The sequence below is a fragment of the Copadichromis virginalis genome, linkage group LG16, assembly GCF_057382275.1.
Source record: "Copadichromis virginalis isolate Kocher_CV1m ecotype Utaka linkage group LG16, C_Virginalis_male_GT1.1, whole genome shotgun sequence".
NCBI lineage: Eukaryota > Metazoa > Chordata > Actinopteri > Cichliformes > Cichlidae > Copadichromis > Copadichromis virginalis.
The window spans coordinates 29,209,692-29,234,891 of NC_140633.1; the positions used below are offsets into that span (position 1 = coordinate 29,209,692).

At 39.4% G+C, this 25,200-nt stretch overlaps 1 protein-coding gene across 1 annotated transcript in view; it reads left to right on the plus strand.

Moving 5' to 3' along the window:
- Nucleotides 1-24,011, plus strand: part of edar (ectodysplasin A receptor) — a 34,176-nt gene extending 10,165 nt beyond the window's left edge. The window contains exons 2-12 of the mRNA XM_085434319.1: nucleotides 1,748-1,819; nucleotides 4,551-4,670; nucleotides 8,157-8,338; nucleotides 10,549-10,634; nucleotides 15,074-15,151; nucleotides 15,273-15,398; nucleotides 15,498-15,572; nucleotides 18,142-18,214; nucleotides 21,699-22,026; nucleotides 22,132-22,195; nucleotides 22,593-24,011. Of these exons, the coding sequence (XP_085290445.1) occupies nucleotides 1,772-1,819; nucleotides 4,551-4,670; nucleotides 8,157-8,338; nucleotides 10,549-10,634; nucleotides 15,074-15,151; nucleotides 15,273-15,398; nucleotides 15,498-15,572; nucleotides 18,142-18,214; nucleotides 21,699-22,026; nucleotides 22,132-22,195; nucleotides 22,593-22,978 (1,566 nt within the window). The 5' untranslated portion in view covers nucleotides 1,748-1,771 and the 3' untranslated portion in view covers nucleotides 22,979-24,011. The remainder of the gene's footprint in view (nucleotides 1-1,747; nucleotides 1,820-4,550; nucleotides 4,671-8,156; nucleotides 8,339-10,548; nucleotides 10,635-15,073; nucleotides 15,152-15,272; nucleotides 15,399-15,497; nucleotides 15,573-18,141; nucleotides 18,215-21,698; nucleotides 22,027-22,131; nucleotides 22,196-22,592) is intronic.
- The last annotated feature ends 1,189 nt before the right edge of the window (nucleotides 24,012-25,200 follow it).

Here is a 25,200-nt window from a genome sequence, read left to right on the forward strand (position 1 = left end):
TCTTTTGATAGCTGATGACCATATAATCAGGATTCAAACATGTTGGGATTTTTGTGGATTCTTCAAACAAAAATGTTATTTAATTTTATATTGCAGGAAGAAAAAAAATGTTAACTGTACTGAGCCACAGATACACCGGAAATTGTGACTTGAAAGTACAAAAAAAAAATCTGTTCGTTTGCATAATGATGTGTCATCCAGTATTTAGTATGTGTCATGACCCGTTATAAACAGGCAGAAAAATGACTGTATCTATTATCTGATGCCTGTTATCCAGCAGGATAACACACCATGTCACAAAGCTGAAATCATCTCAGTCTGACAACGAGTTCACTGTACTCAAATTTGTGACAAAACGTCAGCAGCTAAGTAATGCTATTAAGTCAGTATGGACCAAAATCTCTGGGGAATGTTTCCAGCACCTTGTTGAATCTATGCCATGACGGACTAGCAAGGTAGAAATAATAATAATAATAATAATTAGAACGGATCCCAGCCAGCTGAGTTACTCGGAGACATATGTATTTAGTTCCCCGTTGACAGTGATAAACTAATGACTTAATAATAATTTAGTAATTTAATGTTACAAGCAAAATATATCAGTGAATGGTATTTAAACATAGACACAGACAGCCACACACACACACACACAGAAATGCTGTATACTCAGTGCAGGACAAACATACAGTGACTAAAATCAGAGACACTTTCTTGGAAACGCTTGCATTTCCAAGAAATAAACAAGCAATCAAACAATACCACACAGCAGATTAATTTCTGGCACATTAAGGGGGAATACACACATGTTTTATGAAGTGCTGCTATCAACAACCTTATATCCAAACACAGCTGTCATTTCACAAAAACCAAACTAAACAAGCTTTCTCTTCGTCCGGGATTTTATAGCTTTCCCGACCTTTGCAAACTCTTCGTTTTCGCGTTAGCTTGTCATTAAACCGTTTAGCAGCGAGGTAAAGAATATTTTAGCGTGTTTGCAGAAACAATCACAAAATGTAAAATTGCTGTTTACCTAATGTCAACTTAATGATCGCAGTAGCTGTGGAAGTATGATTTGAAAATGGATCCTAGGCATTTTATTTTAAGTGTTTTCCTTCTCCTTTAACCTGTGCTTAGCAGAACTATAAACTGAATTAGAAACATCAAATTGATTTATTACCTACTGATCGACTACATTACTCTGGGGATTTACACCCTACTGCAAGCCAACTTTTTCCACCCTGGTTCCATACCAGGTTAGCATTAAATATTAGTTGCACTATTAAGTGGCAGCCATCAGTGTGAAACTAAGCTTGAAATATGTTTTTACTCGCGTTTCAGCTGAGGTTGAGGTTTGGAGAAAATTTCTAACCTAACGTGACAGAGACATAACAAAGAAATAGGCGTATAATTAAATGTTGTTAAGTGATATCACCAACCTTTATTGAAGCAGAGGTTAGCCAACGGTGATGTGTGCTTGTAGTTATGAGTCAGAAGAATGCCATGGGCTGTTCTGTTGCTATTACTTGCTCTTGGTGTGACGTGCTATCAGCATGAGAGTGAAGTCATTTGGGCCACACCGACACTTACACACACACAGACACACAATATCCCCACTGACAGCACTGCTGTCGGCAAGATGCTGAGATTCATAACAATGCTGTTTTATGATTGAAGTTTTGTGCAGGAGTCTGAATGCTGGAATGTTTGCATGAATATAATTCGAATTAACAACCTGTCTTTCTCTCAGCTCTCCCAGGAAGAACACACAAAAATGTCAGAAAGGAGGGAGAAGAAGTCGATCTTTCTGTCCTCGTTATTGGTAAGTTTTCCTCTCCTGCCTCATATCCGCTTATTTTACCTTATATTTGATAAAATCTTCTCCCTTGCATATCTTCATACATCACTTACTCCCCCTCTCCACCCCTTATCTTTGGCTGTTTGCATTCCTCTGCTCTTCTCTTTACTTTTTTCTTCTTTTCTTCTGAAATCATAAAGCAGTAGCTTTAATTTAACTTCGTCATCTTGTTTTTGATGCTGACCCCTCAGAAACCCATATTGGTCCAGCAGTATGGCTCGCAGCCATAATAAACTCCACATTTGGCACAGGAAAAAAACAGACTTTGTGGTTTTATGTGCCAGCAGCTTGCATAACTCTTCAGCACTTGTACCAATTAGTGAACCTTGGAGTTTTTATAGAACAGATATCTTTATAATCCGTCTTACAATCTGGAGATTCTCAGCTTGTTTTGATGTTGAAACCTACTGGCAGTCTTCTGACACACACCCTCATCTTAACCTCTTTCCCAGAATGACAGACAGTATACTTCTCGGCTACTGTCATACAACATAGCACCCTTTTGATGATTATAGAAGTGATGGATACTAGCACTATATTATTTGCAGTCCCCTTACTTTCTGCTAAATTTTAATTCTATAGGCTGAGATAATTATTAGACGTTAAAGAATGTGTCATCTTGCTTTAAATGCTTTTTAAATACATCAGTTGCATTGAAAAAAATTGAAAGCCGATGTGCTTTAAACATGCATACACTTGCAAGGCCAGCAGGGGGCGACTCATCTGTTCGTCTGTGAAGGTTCTCAGTCATCCAGGTCATCGTAGTCAAAGGAGCTTGCAAAGAAAAGCTTTTCTTTGCGCACTGCAGTTGGACAATCTGTGCTGTTAGTAAAGGGAAGTAAATAGAACAGCTTACTAATGACAATAAACGAGCACTCTACTTATCCCACATTTAAAGCTCATCTTAAAGAAGCTGATGGGAAACCAGGTCTGTGACCATTTGAAACGAATTTCTCTCTGATGAGGTATTAATATCTGTTTTTGCTGAATCTCTTTTTTTATGCGACTTTCCCTGGGAAACCAGATGTAAAACAGCAGTTTTGATCAAATCTGGCATCTTTAAATCTTTAAATATTTTTGGTATCTTGATGTCGATTAGCATGTGTTGTAACTGTTAAATGAATAAAGACACAAAGAAAGACAATATCTAAATGTCTCTTGCAGAAAGTGATTGCTCTCAGTGACTCCACACTAGCTCTTAAACGAAGGATTTCAGTTTCAAACTAAACATTTTAAATCCACCAGTTTTAATTTACTCATCACTGGAAGCACTACTTAACCTGTGAACTATTGCAAGCTAATCTGGAGGATCTGGTTTGACTCACCAAATATCTGGTATGAGATAATATATGCAGTCACATACTGAATATCTAGACACATAAACACACTCGTGGTGTAGATATATATTTATTTAAATGGTGCCTTATCTCTGTTGACATGAGATGGTTATTAGGGAGAATACAGTGAGTGGGAGATGTTATTAAACAATAGAGAGAAGATGGAGAAACTTAGTCATGCACAGTCATGCACTCATTTACTTTCACTCCATCATTTTCTGGACTGCAAATGATTTTTAAAAGTCAGTTTGTTTGTTTGGAAAAGGACAAAGTGTGCTGGTAAAGCTATAAATACCAGCTGCTACTTATTACAGTGAGCCACAGTGACACGGCACAAAGACACATAGGCTACACCGTCACATTTTCACATTTTAGAGGATGTTATACTGACTTGCGTTCATTTCCAAATCTTAACCAATACCACAACTTTTCTTCATGCAACCCTAACCTACACCTGAAAGGTCTAAACCAGGTCTTCACCTCACACTTCAGCGATTGAGGTTAATGAGTTACTGTGCAGATATATTTATGTCTAAACAAGATGAGTAACACAACCACAAACAAATACACACACATTCAATTGATGGGATCATGCAAACTCTTGTTTGACATGAGGACAGCTAACGATGGTCTCCATCTGAGCTATTGCAGACAAAGAAGTCAACATGTTTGTTTTATTTGCTGCTTGTTTATTTCCAGTTAAAGTGAAGATGCTGATTCATGGATGTTTAACTTTATTTATAGACTCTATAAATAAAATGAAAGATGGATGTAGGCCCTATATATATCATCAGCCATTTCTTTGTGGCGAAACTGGAGTATCTGCTTTTCCAGAACTTAAACTATGATAATAAGAATTAAAAAATGATGTTTAAGGCAAATACCAATACCAATATTAGGTGATTTAAATATCTGATAGTCCAAAATATTGGATGATTAAGTAAATAAACAACTACAACAGTGTAGCTGTTTGTTTACTGATCTGTTTTTGCTTGAATAAGCTGGTTGTTGTATTTCCAAACACAACTGTTAGTATTGGGAAACTTGCAGAGTGCCCTCTGGTAGACAAACTATGCAATGTCAACACTTGTAACATAGTTGAAGAGTGTTTCTCCTGATTATGATTTATTGGAAATTACAAATTCCACTACTGATAGATCAGCAAATAAGTAATATTAGCCGTGTGATAAATCTGTTAGATTAGGCGTCGATCTGGATCTATTAAGCAGCAGTGCCTTTAATCTTTTTGCCGGTTGCAAACATGTCTTGCACAGGGAGTCTGTCAGCAGTAGTATGTATCTGTCATTTCTGTTTTCACAAGTTATTATATGTTTCTGACTCTCTTTCTCTTCCTCCAGGTGTGTTGTGTGTTTGCTAGTGCAGAATATAACATCTGTGGACAGAATGAGTTCTTCAACCAGACCAGTAACAGCTGCCAGGCCTGCCCTCAGTGCCAGCCAGGACATGAGCCATATATGGTGAGAATGCATGCATGCACTCATACATAAAAAATGTTAATTTAAGTCGTAAAATTTTTACACTATCTGAGTACATTTTGAAATCAACTGTTGGAATCAACTGACAGCACGAGTGAAGGAAATGCAGTAGCGAATCATCATCAAACTAAGACCGTCAAAAACTGAAGAAAAAACGGACTTTTTGAATGTAGGTGTCAGTTTTGCTTAGACCACCCACAATCCATGCATTCCAACACATACGCATATATACAAATACACAGCACGCACACATAGCTGCACGGTGAAGGGTGCCTTAATTTAAATGAACAATTTCTTTATGATTTATTGCTATCATTGACTTCAACGTGAAGGCATGCATTACAGTGAATGGCTTGCAGTAGTCACATAGTGATTTAGCCCTCGTCAGTCAGTCTGCCAACAGCCAAAGCAAACAAAGTGCAGGTAAATGCTTCAGTGGGCACCTAGGGGTGCCACACCCGCTTGAGAGAGACAGCTGCACTCAAGGGTGAACAGAATGAATTACAAGCTGTTTTCACACATGCTCTACATCTTTAAACTTTTCTCAGTATTACTGGTGGAGCTGCTTATGGGAACGCAAGTGTCCTACTTAGTCAAAGCAGAACAGTGTATGGTCTTTATCCTGCCAGGTAGATAGCACAAAGACATTGTGAGGCACCCGTTTCCAAACAGAGCTGGCAAATATCCAGAATTCCCAATAAGTCATAAATTTGGCCTCTTGCATGCTTTGCTCAGGTAGCACCCTTGACTTCAAGCAGTAGTGAGACCAACTACATTATTGTGTGGTAAAAAAGCAATGATATTTTTTCAACATTTGTAGAATTCTTGTGCATAAACAGGAAATCTATATGCTGCATTTATTTAATATTTTGAGCAGACCCTTTATTAGAATTTACTTTTATATATATATTTGTGCGTATACATGTGTCTGTTCAGTAGAAGCTGGATTCTCTGGGCTCATTAACCTGCATGAATAATGCTTAAATCATTTGATCAAAACATAGAAAGAAAAATCCAACTTCTCCAACTACTTATCTAAAGTCGATGTCCTTTAAAGCAGCTGTGGGTCATCTATTGATTGGAATGTCGGTCATGTGATCCATGGCTCCTCTAGTCTGCAAGCGGAAGTATCCCTGGGCAAGACACTGAGCCCTGAGTTGCCCCGGTGTTTGAATGTATAAATGTTAAGTTAAAAGCTCTTAGACAAAAAAAACACTTGTGTAGGTGTGTGTGTGTGTGTGTGTGTGTGTGTGTGTAGGTGTGTGTGTGTGTGTGAATGTGGCTTGTAAGAAAGCCTTTTGAGAGCTCAAATAAAGGAGAAAAGTGCTGTATAAGTGCAATTTAAATCTAAATTTGCATAGTAGTAAGAGTTATAAATTATATTGATATAGATACGGATTTTACAAAACAGAATGAATTTTAGAAGAACCTTTTTATCAAAAACAGAAAACATGGCACACTGTTTTGTCTCATATTTTATGCTGCTGAAAATAAAATAAATGACATAAACCCGACTAAAAAAATGAATATAAAATGTTAAAACACCCTCTAGGTATTGTTAATTAAGACTAACAGTTCAAACTGTCTTGCTTTATAAGGGCTGCGTGGATGCAACGGTGAATTTGACTGACAATGTCCTCAGGATCTGATTTGTACCGGCGCACTGAATTATGTGGCGTCACTGTTTTTCCAGCTGAATGCGACTCACCTCAAATTAGGCATGATGTTATGAACGGACAAACCACCCAATACTGCAGGTTCCCTCGGCACTCTGACTGCTCAGTGGCAGTTTTTAACCACAGCAGCCTATTAAAATTGACCAAAAAAACGCTCGGCACTCTAGACTCAGCGCTGGACGGGCAAAATTAGCAGCAGCTGGATGGATGTTGTAGTGCATTCTGTATTTAAAGAGCTTAAAAAACAAGATCACAGAAAAAGCATGAACCAAGAAACGATCAAATACTACAAGTATTTTAATGATCCCCAAAGGCAGACAAAAAAACCCACAATTACACATTTGCATGGAAGTGATCACAGTGCACTAAACCCTTTGTTTCTATCTTAGTTCTCTCCTATGGTGCTTTCCTCATTCCTGCTTTGTGTTTCCGCATGTTAACAGAAACTTCTATAAAGCAGCTGGTGAAATCAAATGATCTTTCTCCTCTTTCTCCACCTGATGGGAAGCTCAGTCTGATAATCAAGGAGTATTGCAGCCATTTGAATGTAAACCTCGAGTAGTTTCATCAGTGACATGAAAGCCCTCTTTGCACTCTGATCCTTTAGGTGCCACAGTCTGGAACAGTCTGTCACTTGTTCTTCTGTTTCCCTGACATGTTTCATGTACATGTGTGTCTTAATCACAGTATAACCAGAAAGTTCTTGCTCAAAACAGAGACTCCAAAAAGTACATGCCCGCACACACTCGCACAGACACTATGCAAGACTCCACACAGTGCAGAGAGATATTGAAGACCTATTTCAGTGCACATCTTGTATGCAGATTTCCAGGCTAGTTAACAGCCCACCCTTACATTTCTGATTTTGGTGGAAGGGTTGGTGGGGGGAGGAAAGATTGAGGAAGTGAAGAAGTACAGAAGTTTTACATCAGATTGCATCTTGTATTGTGTATTGTGATTATGGTCCCTTGTAACCCCAGCGTTTGATGAATAATATGCACTGCAAGTCTGAGGTAATCGCCTTTATTTCTCTTCACGGTCAAGTATTATAATACAAGCATAACTATCTGAGTTTCACTCACCTCCATAACTCCTATAATAAGCAAGATTCAAAAAGGCATCAATTTGCTTTTCAAAGGAACGAGTTCTTAATCATTCTGGAGAAGATTTGAGTCACTGTAATCTTGAGTATAAATGATCCAACGAGAGCTTTAACTCAAAGCGACAAGATCCTGCCGATAACCCAGCACGGTTTTATATCAAACAATCACACCGAGACTCACGGACGTCAAAAAAAGAAGGGAGAGAATATTAGATTTCTGTAAGAGTCAGCCTGCTGTAGCCTAAAGCTAAGAGGCATAGGCTTTTTTTAATAGACAGATGAAAGTGGGAGGGAAATGAAAGATGAAAGGAGCGAAAAAGAGAAAGAGGTTGATGTGTTTTTACATGTGTGTGTTTGCGTGTGGCCTGTTTGGCCTCCTAACTGAGAGGAATTACCATGTGGAGATGGGAGGAGATGGATGCTTGAAAACATACCAGTCATCTTAAACAACACCAGTCATTGAAAAGCATGCGCAGCGAAAAATCTGATTTTCCTCTTGTCTTTTGAAAAAGTAATGTCAGATTGTCTCAGAACAGAGAAACACATCACTGTTTTATAATGTGTGTGTCCACGTCACAGTTGGAATGTCAGTGATCTGTAAATTGTATTCATTTGTTTTTTTGATTTAATAATTGATCATAAAACTGAAAACGTCTCTTTATAAAAAATGTCTTTGTGTGTGCTTCGCAGACCTGCGGTCATGGTGTGAAGGATGAAGGCTTTACCTGCGTGTTGTGCCCAAAGGGAAAATACTCCGGAGGGAAATATGAGATCTGCAAACGTCACACAGACTGTCATGCGCTTTACAGTGCCACTGTTCACATACCAGGAACTCCCGAACGCGACGCAGAGTGTGGACCCTGTTTACCTGGGTAAAGCACACTAACAAGCAGAGGCAACAGCCATTTAACACACAATGCAGGACACCTTTTAAATGATCACACAAAGAATCATTGAACTATTAAAATATACTCAGTGTTTTTCATTGGCTTCAGTTACTTAATCAATGTTAAATGGTAAATAAGACAAATGCATGCGATGAATTTCCATGTCATTATGGTCAGCTTCACCCATCTGTTATTCACTTTGCATTATAATAATAAGGTAGTGTGTCAATAAAAAAATAGCCTTTGTAGCCTTTTAAATACGCAAATGACATGTGAACTGTCACTTTTTTCCTGGTGCGTCTTCTTACATGTCCTTGTAAATACGTGTCCCATAAGAAAAACAGGTGCTTAAGCCTTAAAACATCTGGCTCAATGTTATATTTAAAAATGACTCGAACATTTGTTTGCCTCCAGTTTTAGCTGCTTAGTTTCTAAGTTCTTTTTACCTTTTCCTGATGCATTCCTGCATTTCTTGGCACACTACTGCCACCTATAGAACACTGACTGGTGTAAAACCAATGACATCACTCGAACAAATCGCCCTTTGCATGCAGACACAAGAAGAAGAAAGAATGGATCCAGGTGCTTTGTAGGACTAATTGTGATCAGAACTCCATAAAGTACATTTAAAAGCAGCCTGACATACAAAAGACATAAAAGAGTAGTCACGTGCAGTCTGAAAAAGAAAAGTACAGATCTTATGAAAATAAAATAAGCATGTGACTTTTTTAAAGAGACTTTTTTTTTTGCTTTGTTTTGTTTTTTTCTTAACAAGGTACTTAATCTGATCAAGGCAGATACAACAGACGTGGTTATTTTAGTTGGTAAGATCAACATTTCCCAGATGACTCATTCAGTCTAATTGTACACATCGCAGCCGTATACTGCTGTCTCCTGATAAATTTACAGAGATGGATAACTTTGCTATGGATGCTAGTTAATTCTGCCAAAGAAGGATATTTATGACAACTCATCTTTAGGCAAACAGACACGGCTGATTACGTCCTGAATGGATGTTCTACTCAAGCGTCGATTTACTGTACAGCATGCATTTTTAATATGATTCGCACTCGGATGCATTATTTAGCATGTGAATAGGCTGCCGTGCTCCATTCGGTTTCATACATCCTCTCGCTTTGTATGAATACACACTAAATCTTGCACTTTTCAATTTGCACATGGCAGTTGTCTTTGCAACCCCATGCCACATAAATATTAAGTCAATAAGGGGCTTTTAAATGTTGCCAGACCTTCCTCTCCTCCCTCTTCCTTATTTGCCCTTTGCATCATCAATCATGTTGTGTCGCCGCCGATAAATTGCTTGAGTTTATTTTTTTGTTTTTTTTTTCTATTCAATCATATTTCATTGGAAACATTTTTTTGGTTACATGTGGGCAATATAGCGATATATTATATAGTAGGTAGGAAATTCATAATTAGGGGATTTTTTAAGAAACATCCCACACTATCACAAGGAGTCTAATGTTGAAATCATCTCATCCTGTCATCGCCTGGATGATGATCTGCTGTCTTCTAATTTTCAAATTTAATTTGAAAAGCACCAAATCCCAATAAGACCTGCTAAAAAATTTATAATTTGTGGTGTTTTTCCAGTATAATAATTATTATTCTGTTAATAAATAAATCAATCAATTCTTTATTGACTGTCATGTATTGAAAAAAAACTGCTCATCATAAGTGAATAAGATGCCATTTTTTTATTCTCATGAACTGTTGGACTGAGTTTGCTGTTACGGTTATATTTAAAGTCCATTACAAACATCGAATCAGATGTCTCCTTATGTGTCTGCACAGCGAAGACCTCATATATGTGTTCTATATTAAACCATTACTTAATTATCTGCAATCATGTGTATTTATTCAGATATTTCACTTGTGCCCTGAAGCACAAATGATACACTACCTTCCTCTCTTCTTTCCCCCCACAGACGCTTCATAACTTCATAAATCTGTACCAAGCCACGCTTCGTGCCCTCAAGGCATCAATTATGTACATATCCTCACAGATTCAAACTTTTAACCTTCGCTGCTTCCACATACTTTTGAATCGTGTTGAACTTATAAGTGTCTTGAAACCCGGTTGTGTCTGAAAGTCTTGCGTTTCATACATTATGTGATTTCTCTATTTAGTTTTTCTCTTGCTGCCTTTGCTAAAGACACTTTGTGTTTTCCAGGTATTACAGGTTGGGGAACAGGTCAGAAAAGCCCTATTGGATGGTTTGCCATTCCTGCCAAAACGCACCACGCAACACCAAAGAATGTAAGTTTAGCTACTTTTTTCTTAATTTTTGCTCCATTTGTTTTCACGCATTTTTTTTAAATGTTATCTCCCAACTCTAAATTTTTTCTATCCATGCATACAACAACTACAAAAGCTACCAAACATTAAAGTTTTTTTTTCCTAAATGAAAGGAAGTACAATATGACAGTGGAAAAGCAGATGTCTGCCGTAAGCCTGTGCTCCATTTAAGGAAACAATTAAAGGTCAGAGGTTGTGTTGAGTTCTGCCAGACTCTCTGATGGATACAAGGAAGTTGTACGCCCACTCCCCCCCCGGATCAGTGCTTCTCTGGCTCCACAGGGCTGTTTGGCTGCTTATCAATAACATCGTTGCCTCACTGGTTATTCTGCTTACCTGACACTATATGCTATATATGTTTGTGTGTGAGTGTGTGTGTGTGCAAACTGTTGCTGCAATCACAGACATTTCTTGAGACTTGCAACACGGCGCATAAATCTTGAGCAGTCACATCTTCTTGTTTGTTTGACCGTCCTGAATTGGAGGCATAGTTGCTGTGTAGTGGATGTGTGATGTGTTGTGATATGCAAGCAGATTAATTGCTTTTTCATTGTACAATTGTCACAGAGTCTCTTGTGGGTTGTTTTCCTTTTTGCAAACTTTCAACAGTGCTAGTGTGTTTCTAATGATGAGCAGTGCTGAAGACGTTTGCAGTTCTGCTTTGCCCCCCATGTGTTCATCCAGATGTGGCAGATCAGAACATCAGCAGGATCTGAACTGCGTTTGTGACCCTGGCTGGTACATCCTGCTAAGCAAACGATATTCATTGTCCCATCATTGCTCAAAATCCCCTTTGAGTCGGAAACTATTTTTATTGTGTCATATTTAATGAGCGTGTTTTGAAAGATTGAAACCCCAAAAAGCAGCCTGGGCCTGCAGAGAAGAGGGTGTGAAGTGTGTGTGTGTGTATGTTGTGCTTGTTTCTGTGTGTAAGGATAAGCACTTGATTTTCAACAGCAACCTAATTGTCTCTCCCAGGCATGGAAATGAGTGATTGAGTGATGTTGTAAAGCAATGCAAATAAGATAAGATAAAGTGATGCGAATACTACAAAGAAATGGCAAATATAGCAAGTATTAAATCTCATTTAAAACCCTTTTCATTTAAACATTTTGCATTTCTCCTCATTTTGAAGACTGGAAAATACCTTTCGTTAGATAGGGGGATTGATAAACTCCTGTAGCTCAGCTTTTTATAGTATGGATGACTGTAAAAGGGTTACCAACTGCGTATTTCCTAAACCTTCCTACTTGTTATGCTTCAGCCAAGGTGGATCTAAGTTTTGATGTTGTGGCTTCTCTTTCAGCAATATTATGCAAAAAAATACCGGCTCGGCTTTATTAAACTCAGAGAAGCTGAAGCATGGCCAAAGGAAGAACCCATTAAATGTTGGTGCCGATCCAGATCATTCTTTTATATTTCAAGACAAGGCACTGGCCTCCAAATGCCCTTCTACTTTAAAGATTTTAACCATAACTCTAAGATATGTTTGGGATACCAAATCAGTTTAAAAAGCAAATAAATCAAGTCTTTAACAAACCTGACATGAATGTAAATCATGCAGTGTGGCTTCCTGGAGTTAGGTTGTTTAGACTGGATGAATTTTTCCCTACATTTTAAATCATGCACAATTTAATTACATCCCTTTGAATGAGGTCTTCAAAAATAATGTGCCCCCAACAGTAAATACGAAAGCTGGGAGTTCTCTTTGCTTAAGGTGAAGGCAGGCTGACACTTGCCATGTAATCTGTAAATTACCCTGGCTCCTGCCTCGCTCTGTGTGTGCGATAATTAAAACTTTGGCGGGTATGAGAAAAAAAAAAAAAGAAAAAAAAAAAGATGATTAGCATGTTTGTGCTTGCGCTGATGCTACCCTTTGGCAGGCTGCTGATGAGTCTGTAGACGTTGCTCAATTTCTTCGGTCACCTTTTGATTTCTGTGTGCCGTTTCTCAAGTGAGCATAAATGCACTAAAAATAAAAAGATGGCATTTCCAGTATCAACAGGGATCATAATGTTAATCTTTTTTGCCAACTCTGCTGTAAGAGGTGTCACCTCACACACTGCTGGGTAATTCTGCTCTTCTTAGTTTGTTGGGACCTAAGCAGTCAGATCGCCCAGCGAAATTATCAGTTTTTCAGCCTGGGTTCAGACTCCGAGACATGATTACAGTTTTTCTCAAATGCTAAAACACATTTCACAAACGTTACCACCAGGTCCCCCAATGTCCAAACACAACACCCTTCTCTAAAGCTACATAAACACAACCACACCTTCCCACTGCAAAACTCAAACTCCCACACCAAGAGAGCAGCTTGAAGCTGTCAAAACTGTAAACACTATACACAGCATTACACACTACAGCAAAACAATTGAAAACACAATGCTCAATTTGTGAGAAGGTTCTTTGTTCCATAACTGCCAATTCATATTTTAGAAACTATACAGTAACGGATCGTCGTAGATCTCTGCAGAGGATTAGGCATTTAGATTTGTGAGTTTCATATGAGTAGTATAAATCTATAGAAAATCCTGCATGTACGTACACTACTGTAACACAACTCAATGCAAAAACAGAATCTATTGCACACAACAGTAATCTTGAAAACATGAACAGGGTGTGAAGTTTTTTTATTTACGTTATTCACACCACACACACACCACAATCACTGTGCGGCATCATGTCGCTGAGCTGTTGCTCGCATCTCGTCTGTAATGATGGTGCGAGGTTGTCTTGCTCTCCCTCCTGGACCTTCTCCTCTCCCATGTTGGCCTTCTCCTCTTCCTCGTTGGTCGCTCCTCTTCCTCCTCTCATTTGAACTCCTCTTCCTCATTGGCCTGCTCCTCTTCTTCCAGGGCCAGCTCTTCTCCCTCCTCTGCATCAAATTCCTCTTCCCCTGACTCTGCCTTCATCCATTGTGTTTGTTTGGACTCTTCAGCATACTGTGCACTCTGAACTTGCTTTTACATGTGGGTACAGCATTAGCAACAAGTGTCTTCAATTTTGAGTCATTGTGTGTAGTGAATGACGCCAGGTGTGTTCCCTGTGTTCAAAGATTGGTGACTGTGGCAAGCATTTTGCATCACATGGGCTTTCATTTGAGGATATGAGCAGAGTTGTTTTGCAACATGTGTTTTAGCAAGGAAAAATGTGTTTAGATTTATGAGTACAGAGGGTTGTGTTTTGTGAATTGTGTCTTCATGTGACATGTGTTTATGGTACTGGAATATGGTGGCTACATTTAGTAAATGTGTTTAGACTACTGGTCATTTGGGTTACAGGATTGGCTTTTGTGTTTTAACATTTGAGAAAAACTGTAAGAGATTAAACCACAAGACGCTAAAGAGAATTCCAGATCAGGCTCATATCCTTATCCAGAGAGTCTAAACAGATACCTCACGTTAATAACTTCAATCACAGGACACTGCAATCTGCGTGTGTGCATGTGTCTGTGTTTGTGTATGTGTGTGTTGATATGAGGCTCTGAGACCATGGGAAGTGGCAAGCCAAATGCCAACAAGGTCTATAGTATATCAGCTCGGTGAAAGGAAAGACTGATTAAAAGAGTTGATTTATGAGCTGCCATGAGTTTACGGCTCCATTAGGAAAGAGGAAAAGCAGCTGATGAATAATCCAGAAAGAGTCACAGTGAGGGAAGAGGGAAATCTGGACAGAGAGTTACTGCTTTGTGTCCACCCTGCCCAATGTAACAGTTTGTTTACTGCAGCGGGAGAAGGTCTGAAAGAAATAAAGTTTTACTGCTCCTAGCGCAGATGATTTTCTTTTGTGAAATGTTAGAGTTTGGAGAATGATCCAGTGCATTGCTTTTGAGGTCAATAAAATGCAAGGCCAAAGCTAACACACTGCCAGTAGTGAATGATGGGATGCAAACTTTGCCAATAACCAATGTCCATACCATGAAGCATCTGGGGTACCTCCCTTTTTGGAGAAATCTGAAACATTTACTCATTTATGGGGATGCAGGCCTCACCAGTCACCATTTCTTTGCTTGATCCTCAATATTTAAATAGGAAGTTTAAATATTAAATTATTAATTAAGTTATTTCAACTTAGCATAAAGCCTGAAGACAGACATTAGGTAACAAAAGCCACCCACAAATGGTGAAAGGATTCTAATACACCTAAAGTCTAAAGTGCCTTTAGGTGACTAATGTGATTTGTTGTTTTTATCTAAATAAAAATGAATTGAATTTGTTTAGTTTTCACTGAATACTTGAAGTAATGTGATTTCCGGGTCACGTGTGTTGAAATGCGTGGCGATGGACGTGAACTCCAAATTATCCATAAACGAGAATGTGTGTGTTATAGCCGCAGTTAACGAAGTAGACTGAATTACGACACTCAGCCTGTCTCTGTGTGTGTTTGTGTTTGTTTCCCAGGCATGCAAACCAACAAACCGAAAGAAAAAACAATATTTCACAGTGGTAGCACAACTGTGTTCCCTTCTGTAATTAAAGGTATACACAAATACACACAAACGCAAATATCATCCTCTGTCTCATCAATCATCCATTCTTTCTCTTTCTCTCTCTCGTTTCTCACAACACATAACTTTACACCATTGCCTCCATCTTTCAGATTCCCACGGACAGGGTCACCTGGCAACAGCTCTCATTATCGCCATGTCGACCATTTTCATCATGGCCATCGCCATTGTTCTCATCATCATGTTTTACATCCTGAAGGCCAAACCGAATGGCCAGGGTGAGACGAATAAACAAACACGCGCGCAAAATCTCATCTGAAAAGTAGATGTTTGCGTTTTTTGTGATATTTATAATGAGCGCGTGTGTTTTTTGGCAGCGTGCTGCTCCGGACAGGTTGTGAAAGCAGTGGAGGCTCAGACCAACAAACAGGAAGACAAGAAAGACGTCCCTGGTGAGACAGGCTGCGCACACTCTACAATTAATGACACGAACACTGTTATTATTGTTTGAGATGTTTTTTTTCCACTCTCATAATTGGTAGTAAAAAACAATTCATTTGTTTACATGTGTGCTAGTATCCCGCTTATGACCCTTATAATGGTTTTGATTATACATTGCGATGTTTATGGGAAATATGAGTAATATACTTGCATAAACAATTGTAACATTTTCCACATTTTTGGCCATGTGTAAAGATGCAGACACACTTTTGACCCCATCTTGCGTATCCTCTCTCGCTCTCTCTTTCTTTCTTTGTTTTAATTGGATAATGGCTTGGATTGAAAACAAGTCAAACAAGTTGACATTTTAAGGCAGAAAAATACAAATACAATACATGTGTTCAATACATGTTTTTAATAACTAGGATACTAGGAAGCCAGTGAGGAACTCTCCACTTCAAGCATATGTGCCACAAATTTGGCTTTCAACTCTAAGGCCACATAAAAAGTTGGTGCTTTTTTCCCCCCTTTTCTTTTTGTTCTTAAAACCAACGTCAGCTGTGCTTAAGAAGAAAAGTAGCTGCAGTTACCGGCATCATTCAGAGTACTTAGTTAATATAGACGCAATTATAAGCTAATATACCACAAGATATTTCTTCCACAATCTATTACAAGAGGATAGTTCCCTGTCCTGAAGGGTAGAAACAAAATAACTACGAGCATACATTTACTTTGGGACATTAGGGGTTGTTTATGCGCCGACCATCTGTTTTTCTTCTCTAACTTTCTCATTGTTTTCATATCTGTAAAAGTAAACAGGCCGACAGTCACTAACTGATCATTACCATGTTTCCATAAACTCCCCTCACATGTTGCACATTTTCAAAAGCTTAGCCCACAAAATATATACTCGATAAAGTTAAATCAAACTTAAAAAGCGCGCTTCAAATAGCACAAAGACACACAAATGTACATGATTAGAGAAACAAGAGCAACTCTAATTAGCATTTTTTCCACTCTTAGCTTTAAAGACTATAAGATGACTCAAAAAATTGTTGCGATGACACGAATGCGTTCAGCAGTCAGCGGAAGTATGAATAGAAACCACGCGGCAGCACTAAATCCTGCAGAAAAAAACCCTTACAAACCTTAATTCAGGTAAATGAGTGACTGGCTTTGTCAAACCAAACACCGAATGTTATCTTTGGACAAGGTGTCCACACATGTATTACCCAAAGCTTTATTGAAGCGCTCTGGGCTCAGCTGATAATGATTTTTCTTTTTGATTGAAGTTAGACATTGCAGTCTGTTCTGCAACCATTACATACTGAAGAAGAAAAAAAAGTATTTCCTTGTATTTGAAGAGCGCTTGGAGCAGCTTCCACATGTGAATTATAGGACACATGTTAAAATCTGTCCTGCAACCAGTGCAGTGCTGACCATGTGTCATCAAACAAACTGTATCATCTCATCAGATCTAATAGAATCCTGTATAAATGTTAATACTCTGCTGTATTTATGTGCACACATACAATTTGGAGCGTTATGTTTTCAAATGCAGCTGTGTGCTTTTACACTTTATGTGTGTGTGTGTGTGTGTAGGCTGATAGACGTGCAGCGTGATGAATACATCATGGTGGAATGCAAAAGCTTCTAGAGACGAAGTCATACGTTGCTTTAGGCGCCGTTTTTCATGACAATGATGCTCTGTTCGATTTCAATCCCAGACTGGCTGAATAACCACTTACATGTGGTGTAAATGAGAACACACACACACTCACACAGTTACTGTATCACTGGCCACAGACACATTAAAACTTAAGACGTGATAGGTTAAAAAAGAAAAAAAAAGTGGTTAGAGAGTCATTAAAGCTAAATGTCTTCATTGTTAGTTAATTTTGGGTTATCGTAATTGGCTGGGTCAGTGCGAGTCTGTGAATGCACTCTGGATGACTGGTGTGTGTATTTGGGAGACAAGCCCATTGCTTGGAGCTCTACCGGTGCTATCTGCCACTCATGTAGACACTGACTTAATAAGGCTCCAAGATGAAAGACACAGGCGCTTTATTTCACACACACCCTTACACACACACACACACACACACACACACGGCTTGTTCCACTTTGGTATTCACTCATTATGCTGTCTATCCCTATCAGTGTCCATGATGTAAGTGTAATTTAATATAATATCCGCTGTAATCATTTTTATGTATTACTCCAAGTGCAGTTCCGTTTTAAGGAAAAAAAGCTTTTAGCCTCAGGAACCCATGTTCATATTTATATTCTAATTGATGCCAATGTGGATTAAAAATTGCTCGTTTGATGCAGTCAAAAAAAGCTGACAAAAGTGGATTGGTGCGCTTTTCTTTTTAGTTTGGGGCTTGTGGATCACTTGTGTGTTCGTAACGAATTTTTGTCGATGATATTTTTGGGTTTGTTTGGTGAATAATGTGTCTCGACACCATGTACTGTAGCACACTTGATGTCTTATGGTCACTGAGGTTTTCTGTGTGTCTCTTGGTTTTCTTATTCTGAAAACACCAGTAATCCTGTGCGCTCTCTCTTTTGTTGTCGCAGACAATGTGGTGATATTCTCAGAGAAAGACGAGTTCGACAAACTGAAAGCTCCTCCTCAGAAGACTGTGAAAAGGTGAGAGAAGAGTCTGACTCACTGGCCTACTTCAGCCTGAGTGCACAAATAGGTTCAGACAAAATGAAAAGCTTCTCTGTGATTGCTGGTAAAAAAAAATCCAGGCAGCTTAAAGTTTTAGGCAGCAAAAAACTGAAAGCGTGATCCGGTAAGAACTGACATGCAGCTTGTTATGAGCTCAGCTACACTGGTCTGCAAAAGATGAAGGGTTCCACACACACGTGCATGATTTTAGGGATTTAGATCAAGGCGATAAACAAAAGACTTTATTTTATCCAGTGAGATCTTTATAACCAAGGCTATAATAGAAAATCTGCTACAGTACAATCAATCAATCACATGGCAGCAACTAAATGGATTTAGGGATTTAGACATGGTCAAGACAAGCTGTTGATGTTCAAACTGAGCATCAGAACGGGGAAGAAAGGTCATTTAAAAAAAAAAAAAAAAAAAAAATAAGTGACTTTGAAGGTGGCGTGGCTGTTGATGCTAGATGGATTAGTGTGAGTAGTTCAGAAATTGCTCATCTACTTGGATTTTCCTACACAAGCATCTCTAGATTTTTGCAGAGAATGGTCTGAAAAAGAAAAATATTCAGTGAGTGGCATCTCTCTGGCTGAAAATGAGTTTTTGATGCCAGAGAGGAAAATCGCCTGACTGCTTCGAGCTGACAGGAAGGCAACGGTAACTCAAATAACCACTTGTTAAAACCAAAGTATGCAGAAGAGCATCTGTGAATCCACATGTCAAGTCTTGAAGCAGAGGAATTACAGCAGCAGAAGTACCATGGTGTACCTATATCCTGATGGCCGCTAGAAGCGCGGTAACATATCACAAATAGTCTCAAACTTGTGTTAAACATGACAATGAGTTCACTGCACTCAGATCATCTCTAAAGTCACCAGATCTCAATCCAATAGAGCATCCTTGGGATGTGGTCGAACACGAGATTCATATCACGGACTGAAAAAAGCTGAAAATTTGCAGCAGCTGCATGCTGGCCTGTCAAGATGGGCCGAAGTCTCTGAATGTTTCAAACAGCTTGTTGAATCTATGCAAAGTATTAAAGCAGTTCTGAAGGCAGAAGAGGGTCCAATCCGGTACTAGCAACATGAAACTAAGAAAGTTGGCAGCGATAGTATTTTAAATACATTATTAATTACAATAATGATTAGACAAATGAGTTTAAATGGATCTGCTGAATGTTTATTGACTTTTTTTACTGTATGAAATTTCTATAAAACAGCAAAAAGGGTCTTGTAATTTTATTATACTGAGGTTATAGAAGCCAAACATATCCAGTGGACATAAGCAGAAAAATTATCACATTTAGGAAAATAAGTTCAAAAAAGGAATAATAAGGTATGAAAGAATAACTGCCAACCCATTTACTCCTAAATTGTAAATGAACAAACTTGTGTGTGGTCTTCAAACCAAAATACTTTTATCTTCCAAGCGTAACACTATCCATAGATGAAATGTGCAAATGTTGGTGACTTCAGGATAACTGTGCTAAATGTATCGCTAATAATGTATATGTCCACTCACTGTTAGGCACACCCACTGTGACTTTCTTAACCACACGAAGTAGAATTACTTTTTTACTTTCATAAATTTTTACTTTATGGCAAATGCAGATTCATTAGATTTCACATGTGTACCCAATGAAGAGGCGACACTCTCTGAATGTGCGTTATATGTTTGTGTATACTAATGTGTGCGTTTGCATTTGTATTTGGTGCCGTAGACTCAACAAAGAGAATCTTTAATCAGTATTCTGGAACGTGCCCATAATTAAGCGACCACAAAACAAGTCACTGCAGTTTTGTCCTGTATATACATACACATATGTGTAGTGTTCAAAACACATTCATTTTGGGTTTTTCTTTGTCTTTTTTTTAAATTTAGTAGAAAGCCATTATGTGGCTTTGGAGAAGGCAAAGGAGGTGGGTTTGGAGGGGGATGTGAGGGCTACAGATGAGCCCTGAAGTCTGGCAAATACTGAGAGACAAACAGAGAGGGTAGTTGTCAAGCGGGATAGGGGTATTTATTCCAGGCCTCATCTTAAACCACCACCAGGTAAAATCATGTCCTGGCAGACAACAAAAGAACGACAGTTTTCTTACCTTCCTCTTTCACCTACATCTTGTTCCGCATGTGAGGACAGTGCTGCTGGTGGCTAATGTGCATAAAGCATACAGTACTGCACGCAAAGTTACAATGAAGCACTGTGTTCAGATGTTACAGTGCTCGTAGTCAGCACGCTTAGATTGATAATACTGAGACGGGTGTAAATTAGAGAATAAAAGAGCCACACATATGCACACACACACTCCACAGCATAAATAGTGTGGTACAGCAGCATGCCAGAGGATGTGCTAACTCACTGCATTAGCTGCCAGAGTGGGTGTAAGATGTCTGGGAAACAATGCCATGTTGTGTGTGTGTTTAGAAGATGAGTCCAGGACATCGAAACAATGGCATTCTGTAAGCATCTCTGTCAAAAAAAAGCGCTTTTGCGAGAAAATCCAGAGCAGAGAGAGAAAGAGGGAGAGGAGCGGTATTAAAATGATATTACATAGTATCATATTTTAAAATGCCCTGCTTATTTCAGTCAATCACAGGAACTGCTTAGAAACATCAGCAACAAAACAGCATTCTTCTCTGATTCCTGCTACGTTTGCAAAGACAAAAGTCATTCTTTGGGTGTTAGTTGTCACCATTTGCATGTTAATGTAATAGTGTTACAGCAGGCAGGGCAGAATTGCTCTGACTGCAACAAAAGAGTGGCTTTTTATGCGTGAAAAGCAGCGTTCAAGTGTAAACGTGCAGTCGCCAGTTTACTTGGCATACCCAGCTACAGCTAGGGCAGCTCAGTACATTTACCTTATCTTATTTATTATGTCATTAAATAAAAAGAACAGCAGCTTGCTATAGAGCAATTCGGCGGGATGAGGCAGAGTAGGTGAAATTAAGTTGAATAAATGTGATTTTTTTTTTTTAGGGAAAATTCAAAACAAATAGCTGATTTTCCATTTATTAAATAAAAATGTTTTATGATTACTGATCGCTAAAAACACTGCATGGTGGTGAGGCAGTGAACTTTCCTTCACCTCTGAAGTAAGGCATGCCAGAAAAAGTCATAGAGACTAGAAATTGAGAAATAGAACTGCCCGCAGGTAAATAAATCCACCAATCACTGTCTCTGAAGTTCACAGAAATAACTAATCCTCACCAGGAACTAGTGAGGTGGGTTAACCCTTTAAACTTTGTACACCTTAAGCAAACTGCATTTGTGTTTATTATTAAGGCATTGAGGTGTTGGTGGACACCTCTGTAGCTTAGAGGTGCCCGCTTCTAATCCACTGAGGACTGCTGACTGTGGTCTTGCGACTGCATACCATATACTCACATTTTAAATACCTGCAAATATGAGTATCATCGACCTATGTATGCATACTTACGTATGTGTTTATATTTGCAGTGAAAATGATGCATCTTCAGAAAATGAGCAGCTGTTGAGCCGCAGCATCGACAGCGACGAGGAGGCGGGAACAGAAAAGCAGGGCTCGGCAGAGACCACTAACCTCGACCCTAACCTGTGCCTGGTCAACCTAGGCAACAAACCCGACCTCTGCCTGCTCTCCCTGGGGCTCTTGGACCGTGGCCGCGTATGCAATGGCACCCCAGGCATCGCAGCCAGTCAGACTAACATCCCGAGTCCCAACCACATGAACAATGTCAACCGCATCGCAAGCAGCAACCACATCAGCAGTGTGAATGGGATCAACAACAACAATAAAACCCCAGGGGTAGGAAGACGAGGCCTTTATAGTGGAGAAAAAAAATCTGATTATGAACAGATTCTCAGTTAAGTATCATCTTGGGATAACGTTTTTTTTTTTTCTAATTCACAGATGCTACAGAGTCGGAGGAAAAAGATTCTAGATCTGTATGCCAGAGCCTGCAATGCGACTGAGGGTAAATCTGTCACTTAGAGGAAAATATCCTCTGTAACAAGTTTTATCATCAACAACATGTGGGATGGTTTCACAGTTTTCTGGTGACAACCTGTGACCCTCGAACTCTACTCCATAAAATAAAGCTAAATAACAAAAAAATAATTCAATATTAATTTATATATATGAGTTTTTTGTGCCATACTTTCTGTATTTTTTTTGCAATTTATTGCTTAAAAATTAATTGTGCAATTTATCAGATATTTGAGAGGAAATAAATATCACACTGATTATGTAAAAGTCTCAAAAACTCATAAAAACCGATATGATAAAATAGGTTTTAAGGGGTTAATGGCATCTACAGGTCCACTGAACCTTTGAATGAAAGTTTTGAAACAAGCTTATTTGTCTCTACCCAGGCCTCAGCCCCACAGAGCTTCCCTTTGACTGCCTGGAGAAGGCCAGCCGCATGCTGAGCTCCTCCTACAGCAGCGACGCCGCCGTGGTGAAGACTTGGAGGCACCTGGCTGAGAGTTTTGGACTGAAGCGCGACGAGATCGGCGGCATGAGCGACGGCCTGCAGCTCTTCGAGAGAGTTAGCACGGCGGGCTACAGCATCCCCGACCTACTTACTCGCCTGGTGCAGATCGAAAGGCTGGATGCCGTGGAGTCGCTCTGTGCAGATGTGCTGGGCAGTAGCGAGGGGGCAGCAGTGGCTGGACGGCAGGGAATTGGCAGTTTTCACAGCCAGTTAGTGTGTCCTTCTCCCTGCCCATCTCCATCCCATCGCTGCGCCAGTGTTTAAATAAGAAGTGAAGCAGAAACATAAGAGACTTAGAGACTTGATTGCCTTACAGTACACATGTATGTACGGACATTTACTGCTCTGACAAGGAGGAAAGCACATTTAAATACACACGTTACCCCATTAGATGAAGAATGTCGATGGACTTTAGTGTCCACAATCCTTTTTTTCTTTTATGTATAAAAGCTAATAGTTTGAAAAACACTTTCTCTCTTTCAAAGTGTTTGAAAGAGAGAGCAAAATCAAAGGCCTCAGATTCACATTAACCTCAAGTTTGCCATTTCAAATAATTTCTCTTTTGCAAGAATATAAGAATCAGAATTAGCTCCCATTTTGATAGATTCTTGACTTTCATAAATGCAACACTTTAGTAAAAAATCATGTGGAAAGCCTGTGCGCTGGATGCACAGTTCTTTTTTTTCCTAAACATTTTTTTTAAGAAATCACCAGGAAAAGATGAAATGGCATGCTAATGGAAAGTCACTGGAAAGTGGCAGACTGAGGATGCCTTCCTACTGGCTCACTCACTTAAGTTTCTCACCAAAGCCTTGCCGCAGTGACATAACCAGACGTTTGCATCCATATACAGAAAGCGATCTGGTGTGACCGCAGCATGAGCGAACATTCATAACTCAGTCATGTCTTAAAACAGGAAAAACGGCTGATTAGAGCAGTCATTGTGTCTGAGTGGAAAACATCCTTCAGCTCAGCTCGGCTTACATTTGGTAAACCTGCTTGCGAACTCTGGAAGTTTGTGGACGCCCTGGCGTCTCTCCCTAAACCGTGGAGTCACCAGCAAACACACAACAGTGTGCTAGAGTGGACTGTGATATTTTTATTCTGGAGGATCAGTTTTGGGTTGACTTTGCACTCTTGTTTACTTTAAAACACCGACCGGATTTATTCATTGATTAACATATGTGTGGTAAATGTGGAAACACTGATCACAAGCAGATGTTGTGTATGGAAAAGTTCAACCAAGCACCTCACAAAAAAAAAAGAAAACCCCCAAAACACATGGACTCGTTTTAGGTGGTGTGTTCAGTGTTTCAGCTTTAATCCCATACACTGAATGAACACTACTCCGCTGCCTGTACTCCATCTAAGCACGTGCGTCCGCAGTCCACCGCCTACAAGTTTAACACACATCTCTCACATACTCTCTTACTTCACGTACTTCCTTAGCAATGACCCATTCTCTGACCCCCCTCCACCTCAAATATTCGCCCTCTTCCATCTTATACCCCAATACTGTGGTCTAGTGCTGCCGCCAGCCCTAATTATTTGGCGTGTGGCTCCCCATGCCCCTAATAGGCTGAAGTGTTGCGGTTTACAGAGCGGGTGTAAAGTGCCTGTGATTTCCAGCACCTAATTAAGCATTTAGGGCCACTTAACCACTGAAAGCCCAGTGGAAAAGCTATAAAATCACTGCATTAAAAAGAGCAGTGCCAGGCCAGAGGAATGACTAAATGCCTCCGGGGTTGCTGCGCTGTCAACGGTGAGACGGTGCAGTCGGTTGCGGTGGAGGTAGCACTACAGTTGTGTCCTATAACGTCTGGTCTTATTCAGCTCTTGTGGTTAGCTCAGTCATGCTCACACACAGGATTATAGCTCGCCTCTCCCCGATGGGACCAATATAGCAAACAAGATCAGCATGCAGTTGTGTGAGTTCTGGAAAGCAGCTGAAGCCACTTAGGTGCTGTACGTACAGTAAATAAACTGTGGGTCTGTTAAGCATCTGATTGAACCTTTTTAAAGACCTGCATTTTAATGATCCCCTGAAGTCCATTATAAGTGATGTTAACAGTTAACATGCTGTAGGTTGACTCTGCTGCTTCCTGCAGAATTTAAGCTTCCAAACTTAACCACGCAGTGCCGAAACTGGCTTTGATCTCATTTCTCGGGAATGGAGCGGATCTTCATCTGATACCTGATGTTGTCTGGGTAATCTGCCATGACTGATAAGCACAGACTTTTTTCTTTCCTAAAGCTCGTTGTTCCCATTTTACATGCCAACCTGGAGCTGGACTCCATTATTTTAAATTTATTTACATTTATGCTTATCAAGTATGACTCCAGAATCTGCTTGTTCTTGATTTAAAGCTTACAATTAAATGTACTGCTTTATTAGAGCTTGACTGTCATCATCAAATCCACTTCAGTTCACAAATATTCTTTTTGAATTGTAATATGCTGTTGATAGATTTTTAAAAAGAAAAAAA